This window comes from Phascolarctos cinereus, unplaced genomic scaffold (genome assembly GCF_003287225.1).
Source record: "Phascolarctos cinereus isolate Bilbo 61053 unplaced genomic scaffold, phaCin_HiC Scaffold_4;HRSCAF=312, whole genome shotgun sequence".
Classification (NCBI taxonomy): Eukaryota; Metazoa; Chordata; class Mammalia; order Diprotodontia; family Phascolarctidae; genus Phascolarctos; species Phascolarctos cinereus.
The window spans coordinates 129,402,260-129,419,351 of NW_027555847.1; the positions used below are offsets into that span (position 1 = coordinate 129,402,260).

The 17,092-nt window shown below is 38.5% G+C and overlaps 1 protein-coding gene across 1 annotated transcript in view; it reads left to right on the forward strand.

Moving 5' to 3' along the window:
- IFT140 (intraflagellar transport 140) overlaps positions 1-17,092 on the forward strand; it is a 186,434-nt gene that overhangs the window by 47,310 nt on the left and 122,032 nt on the right. The window contains 4 exon segments of the mRNA XM_021006622.2: positions 669-817; positions 4,531-4,734; positions 5,130-5,202; positions 16,228-16,319. Of these exon segments, the coding sequence (XP_020862281.1) occupies positions 669-817; positions 4,531-4,734; positions 5,130-5,202; positions 16,228-16,319 (518 nt within the window).

Sequence of the window (17,092 nt, forward strand, 5' to 3'; positions counted from 1 at the left end):
TGTGCTTGAGCTGGCAACATTGTTTATGGTTGAGTTTGCCAATATCAGAGTTCTGCTGATTTGGGGGGTGCAAGGTCCATGGACGGAGAACCGAGCCAGGATATTCTGCTCATGTACTGATACCTGAGAGGGGCCTTCGCCCATCAGTGAAGTCTCACGAACAGCCTGTGGTCCTCAACGTCCTACAGATCCCTAACAGATGATCTCTTAGGTTCGTTCCAGTTCTGAGATGTTATGATTCTAATTATTAGCTCTCTTGACAATAGCCTTTCTAATTTCACTACGTTTTTCACTAAGAAAATATTTGATCCTTTGGGAGGTAACCAAAACTTTTTATAAAAATACCATTTACTAAAACAATGAGTTGTCATCTTAGAGTTCTAGAACCGCAGAAATTTAGAATTAGAAGAAATATTCAAGATAATCTGGTTCAACCTCCTCGTTTCATAGATCAGAGAACTGAAGCCCAAAGAGAGGAAATGACTTGCTTAGGGTCAGAAAAGAAGCTGGTGGCAAAGTAAGGACTGCTAATGATAGCTGACAATGGTATGTCATCTTTGCAACCACTTCCCGGGATCAATGGTAGAAACCCAAGCATTCTCGATTTCCCACTTCAGTTCATCTTCTTGTTTACTTTTTTCCTTGTGCTTATTTTTTTTTAACCCTAGGTCTTCTGGCAGCAGGTACCAATAAGGGGCAAGTTGCTATGTGGAAGAAAGTACCAGTGGGCAATCAGAACTGTCAGGTCCTAGAAGGCAAGGACAAGTGGACTCTGCAAACCCCAACTGAGCTGGAAGGGAATATCACTCAGATAAAGGTTACTGAAATCCCTGTTTTCAGTCTACATATTTGAGCTAAAGGATATCTCTTTTCAGGCTATCCAGTTGAAAAACAAAATTCCTTGAAGATAAGTTAAATTTTAATTTCACAGCTAATAATTCCTATACAAATCATTATGTAAATTTTTTAACTAATCAGAATGTAGCCTAAATGGTGACAGGTCTTCCTTTCAGTGGGTCTATATGTATGTCTACATGTCTATGTTCCATGTCCTTCCAACTTCCTACCTCCTCCCCTCCAAAAAAATTGTCAAAACACAATTTTTTGATTTCCTAGATACTAATAGAATAAGGTAACTGGTCAACTCTGGAGATTGTTTGCCGATTGAAATGAAAATGCAAAACTGAAATTGATCAGTTTACAAGTTGGCCCATAATGGTGATGCCAGTGGTCAAATCAACAAATATTTATTAAGCACCTACTTTATGCCAGTGTTAAGCACTGGAGGTACCAAAAAAGGCAAAGCACAATCCATGTTCTCAAGGAGCTCTCAATGTAATGGGGAGACAACATGCAAATAACTGTGTTTATATGAGATATACATGGATAAATTGGACATAATTTCAGACAGAAGATACTAGTATTAAGGGAAACTTGGAAAGGCTTCTTGGAGAAGGTGGGATTTTAGCTGAGACTTGAGGAAGCCACGGTAGGCAAGAGGTAGAAACAAGGAAGGAGAGAATTTTAGGCAAGGGGCAAAGTCATTGAAAATGCACAGGTGGAAGGTAGCATTTCTTATCCAAGGAATGGCAAGGAAGTCAGTGTCACGGGACCACAAAGTAAATGGAGGCAAGTAGGTATTGGCTGTTGCCCTTTGTTCTCAAAAGAGGACCAAAAAGACACCACTATGTAGGAAAGAGAAAGACTACGCCTTCATGTGAGATGGGAGAGTAACATAAGATTAGGAGGAGGGCAGAAGTAGCTCTTGGTAAATAACCTTAATTTTTTCAGTCAAATATGAGGCAGAGTTGTCAGCTGGGGAGGTGGAGTAAGGCAGAGCCCTGGGGTGTTTTAGGAGAGATGCAAAGGTCTGGAAAAGTTACTGTGGTAAATGGGATAGTAAGTCGATTAGGGAGATGGAAAAGGATTGCCTTGCCATAGTCAGGGTCCGGTTGAGATTATGTGACATAAATTTTTAGTGGACACAGTCAATACAATTTTGTGATTTTTCTCTAGCTTCATTGAGCAGCTCATGAATAGAAACAAAGGCAGCAAGTAATGGGACTAATCCTAGTCTGAGACTTGGCAGGATAAGATTGATGGTAGGATAAAGGGACAAGGAACTCAAGAGTATAGTGTAGAATTGAACTGGTTCATCAGGCAGTTAAGATGAAAAAGGGAGAAGAATATAGCCAGTGCAGGGGTGATGGCTTAGGAAAGAACTTAGGGAGGGAGAGACTGGAGATCATAGTGAGGATGAAGAATATGGTTTTAGGGCAAAAGGAGAGTTGGAGTGACAATAGGTTATGATCAGATACAAGGAATTCCAGATTCCATAAACATGGAAGTAGAACACGTCAAGATCAGTGGTATGACCATTTGTGTGTGTGGTTAAGGTGAAATGGAGAAATAATTGGTCATGGGAAAATGAGTTTATTGAGGAACTGAGAAATTAGTGTGTTTTAGGGAATACCAGCATATATGTTGAAGTCTCCTAGCGTGAAGGTAGGAGTTGGAGAGAGGCACTAAACTCATTGAGGAAGGAAGGAAAGTATCCTGGAAGCTGGTAAATAACAAGGAAAAAAATGAGCAAGTAGTCTCTTTCCCTTCAAGCCTGTGCAACTATGTAACAGGAAAGATTTTATGTCAAATGGTTCTTGATGAACCTTTAAATCATAACAAGAGACTAATTCACTGCTGAAGAAAGAAATTTTAAAAATCAATGGCCCTTAAGGTGTTTTTTTATCCTTTAAAACTGGAAAGCACTTAAGCCAGAGGTTTAAAGTTATATCATATTACAAGTAACAAAAATTTTTTTAACCTCTTGATCGGACTTCATCTTCTATTGTATTAATGAAATATTATGATGCCCATGGATTGTGAGTCAAAGGTATATGAAAAGATCCTATCACATGGATGACTGACAACAGGGAAAATACTTTGATACTATCCAGGTGTACATTAGGCACTTGAACCCCTATGATTAAAACTAAATTTCCCAAATTTCCATTTGAACCCTAGCCATTATTTGGAGCACATTCTGTTAGACAATCAATGGTGGTGATCTTAAATTAAGTGCTCTTAACATGGATACGTGAATTTTAAAAAAAATTCTGACAATTAAATTTCAGCACGATTTGGTTTCCTTTGTAATTTTATTTATGCATTTAAAGACATTATTCTGAGACGTGATCTGTAGATTTCGCCATACTTCTATACAGGGCGCAAAAACGGTTAAGAATAAATTTGTGTACTTTTAAATACAAAAGAAAATGTTTAGTTCTGATTTGAAGAGGCAACCATATGAGTTAAGTTCCTTAAAAAGCTGAAGAAATTAAAACAACAAATCACAACCCATTCAGTTGTTACATGTATTTATCAGTACCATTATTTATGACATTTTTATAAAGCAGAACTCTGGCATTCATCTAAGCATGTGCTTAGGATTGTTATAGGCATATTTTTTAGGAGACTAAACAAAGGAACTTTTCATCAACAATATAATTGCTGTACAAAATTGAAATGTTATGCACCAGAGATATGATTTTATTGATTAAGAACTCAGCTACATCTTTGTATATCCACAGTGGTATCAATCTGAATTTTAAGAGGCATTTTAAGGATTTTTTTAAAGAATATATAGGTTGCCTAATCATTTGTCTACCATGTGGCTGCTTTCCTAGAATCACAAATGTGCACTGTATAACTTGTATATAAGCTGATATGGGGGTGATATAATAGCAGTTATAAATTAAAGGGATTTCTTGTGAAATAATTTTGTTTACTTAGACATAAAAGCTTACCTTATTCTGGTATAGTAGTTGGGCTTAGAGGTAGTCACTTTTCAATTTCTGCTGACCATAAACTCAAAAGAGGCCTGGTGATGCTAAGTCTAAATTCTTTGTAATCTCTGTTGCCACATTGGTGGAGACGTTGGGTGTTATATTGTTATACGTTATATTGAGAGTGATCATTTTTACAGTAATGACCCTTTTCATTTTTAGAGGCAGTGGAGAGAGTGCTGGCTTGGAGTCAGTAAGACCTAAGTTGTCTTGCTTCATCCCTCACTAGCTGTGTGACCTTGGACAAGTCACTTCATCTCTGTTTGCCTCAGTCTCCTCTACTGTAAAAATGGGTATAATAATAGCACCTACCTCCTAAAGTTTTTATGAGGATCAAATGAGCTCAGATTAGTAAAGGGCCTAGAACAGTGCACATTAAACACTTAATAAATGCTTATTTCCTTTATGAATATCTATCCGTGTATTGAAGTCAAAAAAATCCCTTCATCACTACTTATGTTTTTTCTCAGCTGCTTCCACATTTGTGCCTTCAAATCAAACACTTTTCCTAGGGTAAAATTCTTGGTTATCCTAAGTTTGGAGTAAATGTCAGTCAACAAATCTCATTTTTCTAATCTCTAGAAAGTTATTTATTTGTTATAGATGTTAGTCATCAAGCATGTTCCCCTTAGTATCTCTCTATTCTTTTTCAAATTCCTCATGTTTCTCTTTCACTATTTGAATGCAGTGGGGCTCCAGAAAGAACCTTCTGGCAGTGAATAGTATCAGCTCTGTGGTCATCCTCAGCGAGCAGGCAATGTCATCCCACTTCCACCAGCAGGTGGCAGTGGTTCAGGTGTCACCGAATCTGCTGAACGTGACCTTCTTCTTCACAGGAATGACATACAGCCTGCGCACAGAAATGCACATCAGTGGGGCTTTTGCCACCAAGGTAGTTAAGAGTGACCCTTCATCTTCAATTAAATGGAACACATTCAGTTTAGAATAGATTCCCAGTTGGAATATTAGCATCTCTAAGAATGACAAATGGCCATCCCTGACTCCACTCTTGGGATCTCTCATGCTCTTCCTGCATCTCAGTTAGCATCTTTTCATGGATGCACACCTAATCTATCACTGCTACACTGAAATAATATTAAAAAGATGGAGCTTATTTTGAATAACGTAAATACAGGCTTATTAGTCTGTGCTCTCAGAGTATACACAAGTAGGAAGACAAAGAATGGGAAGGAATTACTAAATAAAACATATGGAGAAAAAAGTTTCCAATGTAAGGGCAGAATATCACTTAAAAAATTTTCCCTTAATTATACTTATTCTTTTCAGGATGCTGTTGCAGTCTGGAATGGGAAGCAGGTTGCTATCTTTGAGCCCTCTGGAGCCTCATTACGAAATGCGGGTAAAGTCCACTTCTTTTCAAAAATGAATAAAATTCCAACCTAATTATTTTACCTTTCTGACAAAGTTCAGATGGGTGTGTATTTGCAAGGTGATATGTACATAAGAGAAGAAAACATGGGATGATGTCAGGGGTTTCAAGTTATCTTGAAAGGGGGGAGGAAAAGTTCACATCAAATGACCTAAATTTTCTTAGTAGAGTAAAGCAAAGTTCTTAGCTAAGGTGGACTGGAGGAGACAAAGGCTTAAAAAAGAAAAAGAAGGTTTGGAATAATTTTTGTGAAGATTGAGAGGGAATAAGGGAGGAGAAAACATTGCCTTGCTTCAAGGAGGGGCTGGTTGAAGTTGGATAATATGAAGTTATAACATATCCAGTCAAAATGGTTCTTTGATTTCTTCTGGTTTCATTCAGCAGCATGTGATTAAGAGTGGAGGAGGCAGATGGTGATAGTAATCCAGGTTTTCCAAGGAATCAGCAGTGATGGGGCAAGGGAGTGAGGCGACAAGAGTATATGACAATGAGAAGTTGAATTAGCTAACTCTATGGTCAGGATTTGAAATGAAGAAAGTGAAGCTAGCCAAGGTTAAACCCAGAGAAAGTTCTGAGTGGTAGAGGGATTAGAGGTCTCAGTGACGCCAGGTAATAGGTTTAGGAGGGATGGCATAGGGAGAGATTAAGTGATAGGAAGTTATGGTCATATAGAGGAATGTCTGTTTTTGGTTAAGGAAGTGGAACACTTGTGGGTAATGGTGAAATCCAGGGCATAAACATCCCTCTGTGTGGCTGAGGTAGAATGAAGGAATAAATTTTGGGACTTAGGAAGACTGGAGAATGGAGAGGTTAGATAGTTTATGAAAGCATCAGTGTGGATATTGAGGTCTCCTAGTAAAAGGCTAGGAGTTGAGGAGGAAAGGAAGATGGTAAGCCAGGAGCTAAACTCCTTGAGAAAGGAGGGTAAAGTCGGTAATGGGGGGTTCTAGAAGTGGCGAAGGAGATATTCTGACCCCTCAAGTACCAGTAGTGTGGGAAGGGAGTTAAGGGAGAGGTGAGGGAATGTATAGCTTTTGCTAGAAAGAATGGCCAGGGATGGAGCACTATTACAGCAGAGCTAGTTCTCATTGAGGGCTGGTAAATGGAGGGAGTATAAGAGAAAGAGATACAGAATGAAGGGAAATTTGTTCACAATTGTATGGCAGTTCCAAAGGACACAGGAGAAGAGTTGGACAAGGTTGGAATTGGGCATGGATGTGCATTGGAGTTGAAGAGGATGGAGGTAAGAGAACAGAAGGTAGGGGTGTCCTAGTGCTTCCTCTCCATACATAAAAACATATCATTATGTGTATACCTATACATGTACAGGTTGAGAAGCAATTTGACATAGTGGATAGAGGGCAAACCTTAGAACCAAGAAGACTTGGCTTCAGGTCCCACTTCTGACCTTAGAGAAGTCACTCAGTCTCCCAGGGCTCAAAGCAATTCTAGGCAACAACCGAAGGTGCTGACTTGCATTGCTATAAGGAATTTCCTTGTCTAGGAGTGCTCTGTAACAATGAAATCACAGGTCTAGTCCCTGTCCCCATTCCCTGTGTATATGCTGTCTTCCTCCAGCTAGACTATAAGCTCTTTGAAGGCAAGTACTCTTTGCTTTTATTTTTGTGTCTGTAGAGACTAGCATAGTGCCTGGCACATAGTAGGCACTTAATTAACATTTGTTATTAGTTAATTTGTTATTTTTAAATTTATTTTATTTTACTTTATTTATTTTATTATTAGTTATTTGTTTTATTATTAGCTATTTGTTAAAGTATAATTAAACAAAAAATTCAGCCCACTAGGTGTTTCTGGAAATTCATGTCTTATTCTGTACCACTAGTCCATGACATTTTTTCCTAAGAGGTCGCTGTTATGTGTTATCATTTGTCTTCTGAAATCATAATTGATTACTGTACTGATCAGAAATCCATAGTCTTTCAAAGTTGTTTTCCTTTTTGTTGTTCTGGTCACCATGTAAATTGTTCTCCTGATCTTCTCATTTCACCCTAAACCAGTTCAAGTCTTGCCAGATTTTTCTGAATTTGTCATATTCCTTTTTTTTTCTTTTTTTGGTTGGGCAGTTAAGTGACTTGCCCAAGGTCACACAGATAGTAAGTGTTATGTGTCTGAGGTTGGATTTGAACTCAGGTTCTCCTGAATCCAGGGTCGGTGCTCTATCCACTGTGCCACCTAGCTGCCCCTTGAATTTCTCATATTCTTTATTTCTTATGGAACAAAAATATCCTGTTACAGTGATTTGCCTCAGCCATTCTTCAATTGATGGATACCTAATTGGTTTCTAATTCATTTTGCTACAATAAAAAATGATGCTATAAATATTTTTGGACATATCAGTCCTATCTCTCAATTTACTACTTTTGGGGGAGTGTATAGCTATTACTCTTATTGCTGGGTCAAAGGGTATGCACAGTTTAGTGACTTTTAGTGTGTAGTTTCAAATTATTTTTCAGAATGATTGGAGCAATTCATAGTACTTCCAACAGTGCAGTAACATTCTTGTCTTCCTGTGGCCCCTCCAAGAACGACCATTTTCATCTTTTGTCATCTTTGCCAGTCTGTTGGGTGTGAGATGGAACCTTATATTTGTTTTAATTAATATATTCTTCAAGAAGAAAGTTGAAAGATACCGGATATGGTAAAAACCAAATGACATTTAAAAAACAAAACTGACTATATCATAACTGACAGAAAACAACTGGTTATAGACATGGCAGTCAGTTCAGAATCAGTGTCTGTGAGCAGTCAGAATATCAACAGGTGAGTGTTAAGGTAAAAGTCTATACCAAGTTGGAATGAAGCATCAGATGAGAAGAAAACAGTTCTCTGTCAATGTAGACAAAGCTATTGACTTTGTATAATAAAGAATGGACAAAAGTCAAGACATTGATTCTTATCACCATTTCTTAGGTTAAACCCACAACAAAAAGGCCAAAAGAGCTGAGCACCCCCTTTGCCAAGCAGAGTCATTTGGCAACCAAGGGCAACAGTAGTTTAGAGTACATGCTCATTTGTAAAATATGGAAGAACATGATGGAAAATTGTGGGTGCTATCACCTCATAAAATCATGTAAAGCAATAGAAGGGGAAATATGATTGCAAAGAGCTTGGTATGAGGCTCGGCTAAGCCAGATAATGCCAAGAGTGTTTGTAGATGAAAGTGGAAGGAAGACAACCAATAGATATAAAGCAAAGCAGAGTTTTTGATATTGCTTATAGTCTCATCTGTGATTATAGTGAAACAGCTTCATCTGGATTCTGCTGCCACAGTGCCTGATTTACAGTCTGTCAGAACCCACAGATCTGTTTCTTTTATGTGGTGATGTCAAGTTATACCTTCCATAGCCTGTCCTTGTGCAGCTGATTTTTTTTTTTACCCAAATGTACAACTTGACTTTTACTCCTTTTTAAGTTTCAGTTTATCGGTCTCACCCTATTATTTTAGCCTGTCATATCTTTTTGGAATCTGTTGTGAAGAAACAGTGGCACTTAAGATAAAATTTTGCAGAGCATCTGGACCTAACAAAATACATGCAGAAGAAATATGAGCTAGTAGAGGCACACAGGAGTTGATTTCCAAGACCTCAAAAATAGATCTTTTCCAAAAGAGAAGATCTCAGATGATTTTTGAAAGGTGACGAAGAAGGCAGCAAGTACTAAAACACAAGCTTACTGTCTTATCTTTATAAAATATTTGAGAATGTTCTTTCTACATGTGTATCCAGTGTATCCATGTTGAAGATAAATCAAGGGAACAGTCAGTTTTTGGCAATTGATTTTCTACAGATCATGTATTTCTATAAGATTGCATATTCATAACCACACAACCAACTTAGATGAGGGGATAATATAATATTCCTCCATGTCTATTGTTTGTTGATTTTTTCAAAGACGGATTGGTGGAACAAAATGCAAACTTAAAGTCTCTTCCCAGACACATTTGTTAAAATCATATGAGGGAATCTATGATAAATTCAACCATGGAGATAATTTTGTTCATTGATCCAAACAATATGAAAATTCAGGCAAGTAATAAAATAGAGAAACTTATTGGCTTAAGGTATCCAGTAATATCATGAAGGATATCTTAAGCCAAATCTAAATAGATCCTAACTGATAGCAAGGATCTCAAATCCTCCAAATCACAAATGACATTGTACTAACTTTACCAAGTCTTGGAACAGCATTTAGTCTCTTCGATGACATCCATATTTATTTGATTTGGCCTGACCAAACTAATTTACTTTAGAAGATATTGGCCTAATCTTCCATGCTAAAAAAAAGTAGATGAAAAATTAATATTGCTCAGATTACAGAATGTGGTTGTCCCTTTGAGTTAGTAATTAGCCCATTAGGATATATCTGTTTTGAAAATGTACTACAGGTAGTTAGTGACCTGGGCCTAATATTGGATATGAGAAGGAAATATGGCCAGATTTCATTTGGAGGATTTTCAGTAATCCAAGTTGCTCACTACCACAAAAACCCGTCTTTTAAAATAACTCTGTCTTTCTGTAGCTATGGAACTCTGAATCATGGAACATGGTTTTCTGAGGAGAGTTCCACCCTGGGTGGCACATTAGAAAGTATGTTGACAGCTTGAAGAATAAATTTGTCCTGAGAAGGGTAACTAGGATAGTGAGAGGACTGGATACTGTGCCATACACAAATTGGCTACAGGAACAGCCAGTGTTTATTAACCTGTAGAAGAGAAGTCTTAGTGAGGACATTACAATCACCTTCAAGCCAAATTAAAAAAAAAATTAAAATTGTTCTGCTTGGTCCCAGAGAGCAGTAGATGGGTTTGGAATTGATTTAAATAAACATCTTTATTGGAGCCAAATTGAATGGAAGGCTCTAATGTAGGAACCTAAGGATCTGGATTTATACGTGGGTGCTGTTTCACATTTTTATGAATGACTTGGATGAAGTTATAGTTAGTATGATTATCCAATCTTCAAATGTCATAAAACCAAAATGCATAGCTAACATTTAGAACACCAGAGCCAGGTCCTAGATCTCCATGGGCTAGAAATTTGGGACAAATCTAATAAAAAAGAAATTTAACAGGAATAATTGGAAAGTTCTCCACTGGGTTTCAAAGCATCATCTGTGAAAGTTCAACATGGGTAGTTGGGGGAAGTGTAGCCAGACAACTGATCAGGCAACAAGAATTTATTAAATACCTATATGCCAGGCAGTATGCTATGCTTTGGGGATACAGATACAATGAATGATACAACACCAACTCGTAAGGAGCTTTCATGGTAACAGTATGAGTGCAACTGTAAGTACATACAGAGTAAATATCAAGATAATAGATACAAAGTCGTCAGAGAGAGAGTGAGAGAATGTGGGTACACTGGTAGTCAAGGGAATCAGAAAAGTCTTCTTGTAAAAGATGGTGCTTAAGCTGCAACTGGAAGGAAGAAAGTTCTTCTGTGAAGCCTAAATGAGGAAGGAGTGACTTCCAGGCAAGAGAGATAGCTGCAACAAGCCCTAAAGACAGAAGATGAAGGGTCCAGTGTGAGGAGTTGAGGAAAGGCCAGTTTCACTGGATTCTAGAATGCAAGAAAGGGAGTAATGTTTGATGAGGCTGAAATAATAGGTTGGGATGAGATTTGTGAAAAGCTTTAAAAACTAAAGAGAGGAAATTAATATTTTATCCTAGAGATGCAAGGAACTACTGGACTTGTTTAAGTAGAAGAGTGACATGGTCAGATCTGTACTTAATGGAAGGCATGTAAAAGATGAACTGGAGTAGGGGGATATTTGAGGCCAGGAGACCTATTCCTTAGTAGGGTGCTATAATCATCTAGATGAGAAGTGCTGAGGACCTGAACCCAGGTAGTGGCTGAGGGACTAGAGAGAAGAGGTCAAATGTGAGAGATGTTGTAAGAAATGGCAACATTTGGCAACTGGTTAGATGGGGTGAGTACAGTGAAGAGTCAAGGATAACACTGAGATTACAAAACTGGGAGAGCATGAGGATGGTAGTCCTTTCAAGAGAAATAGAGAAGTTTAGAAGCATGGATTTGGAGGGGAAGATAATGAGTTCTTTTTTGGAAGTGTTGAGTTTGAGATATCTCTAGGACATAAATTTGAAATGTCTAATAGGCAGAACTGCCGCTTAGGGGAGAGACCAGATTGGATATATAGACCTGTAGTTCTGTAGAGAGATGATATTTAAACCACGAGAACTAATAGGATCACCAAGAGAAAGATGCCGAGATTGACAACCAATTTAATGTAGGTTGAGGAAGAGTGAGGCATTGAGGACAAACCAGGGATATTGGAAAGATGGTAGTGCCTTCAGTAGACAAAGGGAAGTGTGGAAGAGAGGTCAATTTTGCGGAGAAGGAAAATGGGATCTGGTGGTTTGTGTGGACAGCAAACTCAATATAAATTAGCAGTGTGACATGGAGTCTTAGAAAACTAATGTGATCTTATACACCATTAAAAAAGACATTTTCCAGAATAAAGGAGGTGATAGTTCTACGTGTACTCTGCCCTGATCAGACCACATTTGAAATGGCACACATTTTTGGAAAGACAATGATAAGCTGGATTATGTCCAATAGGGTGACCAAGAAAGTGAGGGCACTCGAGCCCATGTCATGTGAGAATCATTTAAAAGTGGGAATTTTTAGGCAAGAGAAAAGAAAACTTAGTGGAGTCATGACAACTGTTTTTGAAGGGTGATCATTGGAAGAAGGGTAAGACTTCTGATTAGCTCCAAAGGGCAGAATAGAAGCAGTGAGCTGAAGTTGCAGAGAGATGGATTTTAGCTCAATTCTAGGAGATTTTTCCTAATAATTGGAGCTGTGAAAACCAGATACATGCCTTGATTAAGGGACTTACTAGAGATAAAATGGGTTGGTGGGGAAGGGAGTGGGGGAACAGCTAGGTGGCACAGTGGATAGAGCACCAGCCTTGGAGTCAGGAAGACCTGAGTTCAAATCCAGTCTCAAACCAGATACTTGACCCTTACTAGCTGTGTGACCCTGGGCAAGTCACTTAACCCCAATTGCCTCGCAATAGATAGATAGATAGGTAGGTAGATAGATAGATAGATAGATAAAGATAAAATGGCTTGGCAGGTATCACAGCTGTAACTCAAACCCAGATCTCTTGACTGTACATTCTGTGCTTTATACACTAGACCCCACTGCTTGCCACTTATATCCACCCCTCACACATTGTTGTAAGCAAAAGGGCCTCCCTGCCCACTTAAAGGACCAGCCTATCCTGCCTAAAATAAGAGTTGTTCCTACCACAGCACTGTCCCCTGTGTGTGCCATGTTCCTATCTGCTTGCCTGTCCTTGCTCATGCTTTTCCTTCTACCCTAGATGTTTTGCCCCCTTTCTTATCCAAGCATACTTAGGCTGTGAAATCTTTTTTTTTTTATTAATTTATTTTGATTTATTAACAATCACTTCCATAAGCTTTTGAGTTTTAAATTTTTCTCACCCTCACTCCCTACTTCCCTACCCAAGATGGCACGCAATCTAATATAGGCTATACATATACATTCTTATTAAACATATTTTCACATTAGTGATGTTGTAAGAACTACTAGGAGGAACCACCAGAAAGAGGAAACAAAACACAACAGAAGAAAAAAAACAGCAGATAGTATGCTTTGATCTGCATTCAAACTCCATAGTTCTTTCTTTGGATGTGGATAGCATTTGCCATCATGAGGCTTTTGGAGATGTCTTAGATTCTTGTATTGCTGAGAGGGGTTAAGTCTATCAAAGTCAGTCATCACTCAATGTGGCTGTTACTGTGTACGACATTCTCCTGGTTCTGCTCACTTCACTCAGCATCAAACCATACGAGTCTTTCCAGGTTTATCTGAAGTCTGGCTGTTCATCATTTCTTATAGCACAATAGTATTCCATTACATTCATATATCACATTCACAATCATAACTATCTGTGTCTTTCTCTTCATCCTTTTCTTCGTCTGTTTATGCTTTTCTTTCTCCTTTCTCCTTTTCCCTCCTCACTAATGTTTTACTTTTGACCACCGCCTCCCTCAGTCCTAGCTCCCTTCCTTTTCCCTCCTACTGCCTATGGGGCATGTTAGATTTCTGTACCTAACTGATTATGTTATTCCCTTCTTAAGTCAAATCTGATGAGAGTAAGGTTCAAACAATGCTCATCTCCCTCCCTTCTTTCCCTCTGCTGTAATAGGTTTTTGTGCCTTTTCCTGTGATGTAATTTACCCTTGTCTGACTCCTCCTTTCCTTTTCTCTTAGTACATTTTCTTAGATCAGATTAATTCACTTACTTGGATCCATTTAACCCACTTGATTAGATATTTTTTCATCATTACATCAAAGTCAATTTATACCCACCCCCTTTATGTATATCCCTTTAACGTGGTGTAATAACAATACAGTTCTCAAGAGTTACAAGTGTCATTTTCCCTTGTAGGGATGTAAAGAGTTTGCCCTTATTAATAACATGTTGTTACTTTCTGTCCCGTTTACCTTTTTATGTCTCTCTTGAGTCTTGTATTTGAAGATCAAATTTTCTGTTGAGCTCTGGTCTTTTTATCAGGAAGGTATGGAAGTCCCCTATTTTGAATATCCATCTCCTCCCCTGAAAGATCATGCTCATTTTTGCTGGGTAGTTGATCCTTGGTTGTAATCCAAGCTCCTTTGCCTTATGGAATATCATATTCCATGCCCTATGGTCTTTTAATGTAGAAGCTGCAAGGTCCTGTGTAATCCTGACTGTGGTTCCATGATATTTAAATTGTTTCTTTCTGGCTACTTGCAGTATTTTCTCTTTGACCTGGTAATTTTGGAATTTGGCTACTATTTCCTTGTTTTCAATTTGGGATCTCTTTCAGGAGGTGATGGTGGATTCTTTCTATGGCTATTTTACCCTCTGGTTCTAGGACCTCAGGGCAGTTTTCCTTTATGATTTCCTGAAAGATACTGTCCAGGCTCTTTTTTTCATTGTGATTTTCAGGTAGACCAATAATTTTTAAATTGTCTCTCCTGGATTGATTTTCCAGGTCAGTTGTTTTACCAATGAGATATTTTACATTTTCATCTATTTTTTCATTCTTTTGTTTCTGTTTGACTGATTCTTGCTCTCTCATAGAGTCATTAGCTTCCATTTGCTCAATTCTAATTTTTAACAAATTGTTTTCTTCTATTAGATTTTGTACCTTCTTCTCCATTTGGCCAATTGTATTTTTTAGGGACTTGTTTTATTTCAGTGTACTTTTTTTCCAGTTGGCCAATTGTATTTTTTAAGGACTTGTTTTCTACAGTTAATTTTTGTCCTTCCTTTTCCAAGGTATTGACTCTCTTGCATACCTCTCTTTTCTTTTCCCATTTTTTCTTCTACCTCTCTCATTTGACTTTTAAAATCCTTTTTGAGCTCTTCTAAGAAGGCTTTTTGGGCTTCAGACCAGTTCATATTCCCTTTTGAGGTTCCAGATGTGGGTTTGTTGACAATGTTGTCCTCTTCAGAATTTCTGCCTTGATCTTCACTCTTCCCATAATAAGACTCTATCATACGTTTCTTTTTGCTCATGGTGTTTATTTATTTCCTGGCCTTTAAAGAGATTGGTCTCTCCTGCTGGGGAGCAGAGGGCACTGACCCAAGCTTCTTATGTTGGGATCCTGGTCGATGGCTTTGTGTGCTGGGGCCCTCCACTGTTGGCAGTTGGAGGCTGTAGGGTTCTGGCAGCTTACCTGGGCTAGAATCAGCAACACTGGAACTCTAGGGGTAGGATTGGGTAGTGTGGCTCCTAGAGATTTCCTGCTCACCCAGGCCTTTCTTTCCTTTTGCTTTCTTCAGCTCCTTTCAGATGGATGTTGTAGGGTGTTTATCTGCCTGGGGCCCCTGAGAGCACTACTTCCCTTAGTTTTGCTGAGCCACTGGGAGAGCCTGTTGCTGTAGAATGCTGAGGCACCTGGTGGTTTTTTGAGCTGATTTCCACTGGTTCGCCTGCCCTCAATGAGACACTCAGGGTCAAGATGTTGGTGTTTGCCTGCTCCACCACCTGGCCTTCAGGATCTCCTCCTGGTGTGCTGAGGTGGGGCTTTCCACTAGCTTGCTGGGATGCCTCACATTCTGTACTGCTCCCTTTCCCCCAGGGTAAGAAGAGCCTTTCCAGTTAATCCCTCAAGCTACCTGGGCTACTGGACTGCTGCACCCCATCTTCCTTCTGGTTCATCTGTTCCAGAGTTTTTTCTGGGGTGATATTTTCTGGGCTTTCAGGGGTTAATAAGCCATGAAATCTTAATAAGATGTTGCAACACACATTTATTTCTCCCTTCTACCCACAGTACCCAAAGTAAACTATGCACTTAATAAATGTTTGTTAAATTGAATTTTATCATAAACCACACAACAGATGGTCTGTATCATATAATGTTAGGGACCATGTCTTCATAATTTCTCACAGGAACTGCCCAAATGTTTTGCATATAATAGATACTCAACTAATATTTGTTGAATCTATTTCAGTTAATTATATGACATTTTGTGTTTTTTTTCTCTTTCATGGACATTAGTCTTATCTCCCCAATTGTCTTCTTTTTGAAGGCATAGAGCATTTCTTATATATTTTTAATATCCATCATAGTGCCTAGCAATTTTTTTTGATGGGGAGGCAGTTAGGGTTAAGTGACTTGCCCAGAATCACACAACTAGTGTTATGTGTCTGAGGCTGGATTTGAACTCAGGTTCTCCTGACTCCAGGGCCAATGCTCTATCCACTGTACCACCTAGCTGCCCACACCTAGCAATTTTCAATGAATTCTAATAGAAATATGGAATCTGAGACTTGGAAAGAACCTTAAAGATCATCTCAGTCAATCCTTACCTGAGAGCCTGATTGATTGATAATGCCTTTGTAACTGCACCATATTTCAAAAGAGAAATAAACAGACATCTTGATTAATGAATCATCTTAGTTCTAACATACTGTTTCTATTTTTTAAGGTTCCTTCCCATGTGAGTCTCCTGTGCTGGCAATGCATGAAGAAAATGTTTATACAGTAGAGCCAAATCGAGTTCAAGTTCGCACTTGGCAGGTAAATTGCTGATAAGATGGAAGTGGGAAGTGCTGATACGGAGTATTAGACAGAGTAGAAGCCTGTTTCTGAATTGTACCAAAACCTTGTTTATATTTTCTCATATCCAATTCACCTCATCATGTTTCAGTTTTTAAAATTTATACAGTGTGACTACTTTAGACAAAATAAACGTCTGTTTCTTTTTAGTAAATTATATTTTACATCCATTCATCATTAATTTACACCTGCTATTTTATAAAACCACCTTTGCTGCATAGTTATGCCTTACACAAGAAACTTCCTTTTTGTAAAACACAAATGACCACATTTCCTTAAAATACAGATTCTTAACAATTTTTTGGTTAGCAGATTATTATAGGAGGGCAAAAGGATCCCAGATCACGTATAGCTTGTGTGGCTTCTGCACAGAGTTAAATGTCAGGATTGAAAGTATAGTTGGCCTTAGAGTTGGAGCCTTTTCTAGTGGAAGGGGGGATCTCTTCTGACCCTTAAGTAGGAACATTTCTAAAGTGGGTCTTCCCTCCCCTAACCCCCAACTAGTATCCTTTAAATTGGTGCTTCTAGCCGAGCACAGAATATCTGGCTTTGTTTGAATGGTGAGAAATTTGAGGGAAGAGAGAGACTGAATTCTGGATGGGTCAGAACTAGGTGTTTAAAAGAAGCAGCTCATTTTTTAAAGGAAAGGGCAATGTTTGAGGGAGTAGAAGAGGTTGGGGGAGGGGGAACAATAATTTATTAAGCTTTTACTATGTGCCAGGCACTGTGCTAAG